The sequence below is a fragment of the Strix uralensis genome, chromosome 1 (genome assembly GCF_047716275.1).
Source record: "Strix uralensis isolate ZFMK-TIS-50842 chromosome 1, bStrUra1, whole genome shotgun sequence".
Lineage (NCBI taxonomy): Eukaryota > Metazoa > Chordata > Aves > Strigiformes > Strigidae > Strix > Strix uralensis.
The window spans coordinates 149641311-149648474 of NC_133972.1; the positions used below are offsets into that span (position 1 = coordinate 149641311).

Here is a 7164-nt window from a genome sequence, read left to right on the forward strand (position 1 = left end):
GATGGTCCGGAGTCCAACTGAAGTCAATAGAAAGAACTCTGAATTCAGTGGGCCTTGGACAGATCCCAAATTACACTGTGGTTTCTAAAGAATGCTGTCCTCTTAGTTACTCAAAATGAAGCTGTAATTTTAGCAAAGCATTCAGGGATGAATGGTTAGCTAATGTTCCCATTATACAGGTGGAATGCTAGGGGAATATTAAGAATACTTGGTTACACAACAGATCACGTGTCAAGGGGTGAGTTCTTATTGTATCATCTATATTGTGCCTTCTAACTAAGAAGGGAAAAGTCCTAAGTACTGGCTGAATGTTTTATGAGGATTTCTGCCACAGTTTACAAGTCCAATTGCAAACAGAAGTGCTGATCACAAGAACCAGCATACCAATGACATGTGTCCTTCTTGTTTTTGCAGACCTTATCAGAAAGTGAAGACAGCCCATACAGTCCAGATGCTTCCTGGCTTCATTCTAAATTCAGTAGAGGTATTGACACTTTTGCACCTATATTCTTGAAGTGGTAGCATTAAGGCTCAGCACTAGGAAGTGGGACTTGAGAAACTTACCTTGCAGACAACTGGACTTATTTAAACATCCCTGCAGGAGCTATACAGATAAATCATCTGCAAAGCTATTTGGCTTTTCTGTCTTTTTTCTTCTAACTCTTGGAAATGTGTTTATTTTTTAATGAAGCAACTGATTTTTTTCTGCCTCTATTCCAGACTATTCTTGTAGGTTAAGGGCATAATGCATAGCATAACTGTTGTGGACAGGTTTTCTCTCTGAACATGACATGTTTGATTTGGAACAGATGAATGTGAATTGTGCTTTTATTCCTGCTTGATAAGTAAGAGTCAAGAATGTGCCCTGGAGCTTTTGTTCTTACTGACATTTCCCTAGTCAATGTAGTGCTGATGGTCATGAACAGCTTTCTCTGTGCTAAGCAAAGTCAGCATCTACCTGACTTCTTTTCCCTACACTAGAGGTCAGTTAAATTACCTGCCTCCTTTGTTAACTCTTCAGTGTGGTCTTGCTTATTGAACAAATAATTGACATTCACACCTGGAAGTTACCTCTTTCAGAGTTTGTTCCAGGTGTTTGTATCATTAAAAATATTTCTTATTTATCATATGCTTGAAAAGCACCAACAGCAGACCTTCTTTATATTTCATACAGTATTTTTCTGGATGCTGCTACTAGTTTATTCTCAGTTTAGTAAATTTGTGGATTTTTATATTTTGGAGAAACATTGCTTGCACTCAAAATGTTTTCCCCATTTATATATGCGGGATAAATCTGGCCAAGCAAATCTTTCTCTGACTTTCTGTTACTTCACTGATTACAACCTTCAGCCTCTTTCATGTTTTGCGCTTGAATTCTTGTTTCAGTCTGCATTGTCTCCCTCTACTTTCTCAGAGTCAAACATTGTCTGTCATATGGAAGACTGAAAACAAGGATCTGTTACCTTGCTTCATAGTTCTTACCTGCCAGTAATAAAAATGTGGAGGTTTAATTATTGGTGGCATTTAAAATGGAGGATGTTTCACCACTATATTCTGCTATAGCAAACTTCTGAATTTTTTTGGAGGAGGAAGAATTTTGCAGAAGTCTTTAAAGAATTACTTTAAAAAAAAAAATAGGCCACTAGATGGAGTATGAGTATCAACCAGTTTGTATTAGCCTGAAATAATATATACTGTAAACACTGTAGCTCTAGAAAGCCTTAGTGTCTTTTAGACAAGAGCTTGCCAATGTCAAATATATATATTTATTTCTCAGCAGGTGCTGAAAATAGTCCACCAAAACATTCAGTCAATAGTGAAAGCCATTCATCTAGAAGGAGGAATCGGCACTCCAAATCAAAAGTAACGAATGGAATTGGCAAGAAATAAGAATGATCTCTGAAGATACCCTACAGTATGACCAGAGGTGACAAAGAAAATCAGACCTGGCTCTGAAATTCCAAATGGAAGATTGATTTTTAAATTTAAAAGTTAAAAAAAGAGGTGTTGAAGAAAAAGATGATCAAGATGGAGGCACCAGTGTAGTACAAATCATAGCCTGCTGACACTTGCCATTCACTGATTTAAATCTAGTTTCTTCAGCATGTGGCATTAAAAACTAATGAAGAGTATGCTGGAAAGAAAAGTAATTTTGTCATAGCAGGTACACCCTGTTTTGTGTTCAGGTGTTGCAAGTGCATTTTTAGTATCTTAGTTGAGGACTTAAAGCTTAGTAAGCTGATAATCAGTTGGCATAGTTGATTGGATTTTTTTGTTTTGTCTTACTGTGGTTTTGTTTTCTAGAAGAGTATGTAATCCTTTGACTAAAAGCAACTTGGTCCTTCCTTCTTAGTCTCACAACTAAATTTCCTATACAACAGTTAGTAAGTATTTAAAATTTCCATACTTGTATCCATCTGCTTGCTTTTATGTAAAGGCTCTTTAGACCTGGTGACAGGGTTTTCCCAGTGAAGAAATTGGTCCAGGTTTCTTGTAAAGGATGTGAAATTGATCTTCAAACACTTTTTTTTTTGTTCTGCATTGTCCTTCTGCCTAACTGTTACACATTTGATTTCTTTTAAGTTTTTAAAATACTTATATAAAAACCTGCTGCAAAGTAGAGGGCCATGCCTCCTGCCCTCGGAGACAGATGTCATGTCATTTAATTGTTTTTCCTCCTTTACTGCAGTATTTTGCATCTTCAAGTGCAAATATGTCACTTTTTCAGCTGTGTCACATTGTGTACAATGTTTCTTCCCACTTGCCTCTAATTTGCCTCTGCCTCAGCTGGAACTAGAAATCCCAATGTCTTCAGACTGATACCAGAAACTGCTTTGAAGGCTCTGATGCCCTACTAAGCCTGGTGATAAGGCAGTTTATTTTTCTGAAGTGGAGTTGCTTACTAGTTATTATTTGTGAAGGCTTGCTGTAGTCTCTGATGTCTGAGAGGCAGTATGATATTACTGTGACATACCCCACTGCTTTGGTATTTGCTATCATGCACAGATACCTAACAGCAAAGTCATTCTTTCTTGCAGGTTTTTTTGTGTGTTTTTTTTGTTTGTTTGTTTCAGTTTTTTTGATGTATTAATTCTGACATCTAGCAAAGTGGATAATTCTCCAGCAGTGAATGTAATGATTTAGTCAAGAGGTAAACAATCAAGAGCAATCAGTTCCTGTATTAAGTTATCAAAATGGTTTTGTGCCAATTAGATTTTGGGATTTATGGGGTTCAGAGGGGTAGATAGTTTAAGCAAGGGTAAGTAATACCCATTAGTCACTTAGTCTTCATAAGAAAATGGGATTTCCTTTTCCTTTGAATAACGTTACTGTGATTTGCCGCAGGCTAAGTACTAAAAAAAATGCAGCAGAGACTTTATACAAGTGTATGATACTGTAAATAGAAAAAAGTATCCTGTGTAAGCCATTAATTCCTATGTGCCACAGATTATCAATGTTTCAATGCACTTAAGTGTTGCTGCTGAACTCCTCAGAGGCCCTTCATTTCCCACCCCCCTTTTCAATCAAAGAAAGTGTACAACTTGGGAAGTAACATAGTAGAAGCTGCTATATCATCATTGCTACAGTGACATTAAATGTTACATGAGAAAAAAATGTTAGGAAGACTTTCAGGCTTTGCTAGGACTACTTGGGTTTTGTTCATACTGTAGCAATTCCAAGTATTGCCACCTTATTCGTGATGTACTACATATTGATGAATGTATTTGTAGATTTTTTTGGATACTAAGACTTGTTACTTTTTTATTTTCTTGGTTAATAGCTCAGTCTGTGTAAGACTGAAGAATGGCATTGTAAATTTTCTATTGATTCAATACCAAAGCAAGAGATTGGAAGTCTAATGGTTTAGATATTTTAAGTACTGTGGTTTTCAAAGGTGAGAGCCTGTTTTGTACTTGCAAGGTATATACACACCAACTGTGTATACACAGCTTACATGTGTAAGCAGACATTGAAGTACAATATCTATTTGCCTGTGGGGACAAGCACATGTTTTGTAAATGCAGACCCGGTGCTCACACTGCTGAACTGCACCCTAAAAATATTGGAAAGGCAACTATGAAGTGTCATCTTTTTGGAAGATGACTTCTGTATACTATTACAACAGCTTGGCCTTGAAGAAATGTTGTTTGACAACACCTTTAAAGGTATTTCCCATAAAGTCTTTTTACTTTAATTTTTTGTGTTTGGTTGGGGTTTGTTTGTTGTGTTGTTTCTTTGGTGTGTTTTTTTTTTTTCTTTTTTACTACTTTAAAAGAGGGATGGCTACGGAGAGGGGAAACTTAAGTAAACTATTCAAGTGCTGCTTGGAAAATGGCACTTCGTGTCCTCTGTCAGCAGCTCTGGCTGGAATTCACATGTGTTCTCACAAGTCCTCCACTGACCAACAAACTCTATTTTCAGCCCCATCATTTTGGATGTGAGCTTTGCACTGGCAGGCATTGGAAAGGTGCTTTTGATCACTGCTGTAAAATTAGTGATCTCAATTTTATAATTTCCTGCGCTATTGCTGAATTCTGTATGTGTGTAACACCTACAATGACAAATCACGGAGCTGTTTAGTACAAGCATCCATGTATGAATTCTGCTGCTTGAACAGTATTTTGTAACAGTCACGGATGCACTGTCCTGTTTTTAACTACTTGTTCCATCACAGCTTCTCATTCCTACTTTCCTGCTTCTGATGTTCTTTCCTTTCTCTGTCCTCTAGTGATCTCCCCTGCTGCTATGGAGAGATCTGAATTGGCCCTCCAGAGGCTGTCCATCACTGATGTCAGTCATTGAAGGGAGGCTAATTTGGGGCAGCATGGTGTAAGCAGAGGGTAGTGGCAAGAACTTTAAGTAGTGGATTAAACAAAAATGGAAAGTTTTAAAATGCAGGTATACAGTGAATGAGAGCTAGTCTTGAGTACTGGATTCCAGTATTAAAGTTGCTGCATAGATCATACACCGCATCTAATTAAATATTTGGAGTGTGATTTCAACGAATGCTTTTGTTACTCTTCTGTGAAGATCATCATTTGATGTTCCAGCTGTTAAAACTTTAATATTTTTTACTTTGTTATCACAAGAGGACACAGATGTTACCATGTGTTTAATAGTTTTTGAATAGAGTTGCTCTGTATTGACTGCAAAGTATTGTATTTTGCAATAACTCATTAAATCAACCCATGTCACCAGTATGTGTGTTTGTCTGTACCTGCAAGGCATAGGAAATGATTACATACTGCCTTTAGAGACTATTACATTTTATTCTATGTAATTGCATGCTGACAAATGCAGTGGTTCCTGAGCAGCCTACAGTGCACACTAAGGTTTTGCTGTAACTTATTATTTCGGAGTAGCAGATCTGATAATATGAACAGTTATATTATGCTTTCTGAAGTTTCTCTAGTATACGGGATAAATCTTGTCTTAGTTATTCTTTTTGGACTTGTTTTACTATTGGATGGGAGAGCTGAGTGGCAAGATGGTCTCATGACAGCCCTTCAAAGAAGAAATGAGACTTCCTGTAGAAGAACTGCAAGGCAGGCTATCAGCAAGTAAGCTTCTGCCAGTATAAATGTGTCATTGAGTATCAGAATCTCTTTGCTTTGGCTTCCACTGCTGCCATAGTTTTCACAACAGCAGTTTCCAGTTGGTTTTGTACCTAAAACCTATTGTGAGCTGTTGATTGCTCCTCTGCTGTTGGCAGTAGCCTGGTGTCTAGTGCGTAAGGAAGCATGGCTTTTCCTTTTTCCTCAGTTCCTTCTTTCTACAGACATTGAACACTGGGACTTTCTGCCTTGCTGAGAAGGGTTTTTCTTCATCATGACTTACCTTTTTGAATACTGATTTGTAGAGAGCCCATAAATTCTGAGGTTATAGTAAAATTTGGAATAGCCATACTTAAGCTTGTTCATCCTCTGGGAAGAACAGTTAAGAGGCAAGTGTTCAGTTTGTAAATCTCTTCTGAAGGGTGAGAAAGTACCTGGTTAAACAATTTGTAAGAGCCACCTCTCTCACAGGACACTGTTTACCACATCGGAGGAGGCTTTTTTATGCTTCATTCTGATCAATTAAAGCATTAAAAAAACCTGAAGCATTGGAAGAAACTTCCTTTACGAAGCAACACTTGAAAAATGTACTCCTTTGTAAACATGGGCCTCCACTACTTTTGACGAATCACTCTTTATTTTGTGTCTTGGTAGTTGCTGTTGTGAGTGGAGCTGTAATCAGTAGTATCAGGGTCAAGTGAGCCAGACAGCTTCATTTCTGGTCAGTTGTCCTGTGGCACAACTCGCACGGTCTTTTGATTTGGCACAGGCTGGAAGCTAGAGCCAGAAGCTGGCAGGGTACTGATTGAAACAGGCGTTGGTGCCCATGCCTGCTCCCATGTCTGGGTGTTCGTGTTCAGTTACTTCCTGTTAACATGCCCGTAGGCCTAGGCCCTACTCTCCTGTGTCACTGTTTTCCCACTTGTATTTCTCCATCTGGCCATGCTGGAGCACTGTAAGGACTACACGATGGGGCACTGGGGTTTAACCAGAGGTTTCTGAACTGATTTTAAGCCTCATATGCTCAAAATACCTCCTGCAGCACTCTGTCTCCCCCTCCCTTCAGGTCTGCTCTGCCATCTTGACTACCCATTGCCACCCCACTTAGTTTTATTCTCTGGAGCCTGGCAGGGACTGGTCCTACTTCAACAAATTAAGGTGCATTTTCACAATTGGATGGAAATGTGTTTTGGACAAACACACACCCCATATGACTTACTTTGCTTTTGCTTTTTGCATGGCTGATCAGGAATTGAGAACATAGGTTGTTATTCAAAGAAAGTGGGACTAGAAAGCCACAAGTTCTTCATACTCTGGGCTGAAAGCACAAGGTCAACCAGACTGCCAGCTTATGCCCAACAAGATGCACAGTCTCTTATCTGTATGTCTCCTCACTCATCTGCCAGTGCTGTGCCTGTGGCTGCCGGTGTGCCTCAGGTCCCTTCCCCCTGAGCTGGTTTCATGTGTACCAGCCCCCTTCAATCTCTGCCTGTTCCCAGCTCTTTTTGGAGTTAGTGATACATCTTTCTCATTTCTCAGCACATCTGGGTCCAGGAGTGCTTACCAGTGAAAGTGTGAAGATAGATAGCAGGCTTTCAGGCTTTCTCAC

The 7164-nt window shown here is 38.9% G+C and overlaps 1 protein-coding gene across 3 annotated transcripts in view; it reads left to right on the forward strand.

Annotated features, from left to right (window-relative positions):
- The window catches only part of PTDSS1 (phosphatidylserine synthase 1), a 32162-nt gene extending 26964 nt beyond the window's left edge, over nt 1-5198 (forward strand). For 2 of the 3 annotated variants that reach the window (XM_074884975.1, XM_074884997.1), the window contains 2 exons: nt 415-484; nt 1778-5198. In XM_074884975.1, the coding sequence (XP_074741076.1) occupies nt 415-484; nt 1778-1890 (183 nt within the window). In that variant the 3' untranslated portion in view covers nt 1891-5198. The remainder of the gene's footprint in view (nt 1-414; nt 485-1777) is intronic. The other variant, XM_074884986.1, reaches the window with a different exon arrangement.
- The last annotated feature ends 1966 nt before the right edge of the window (nt 5199-7164 follow it).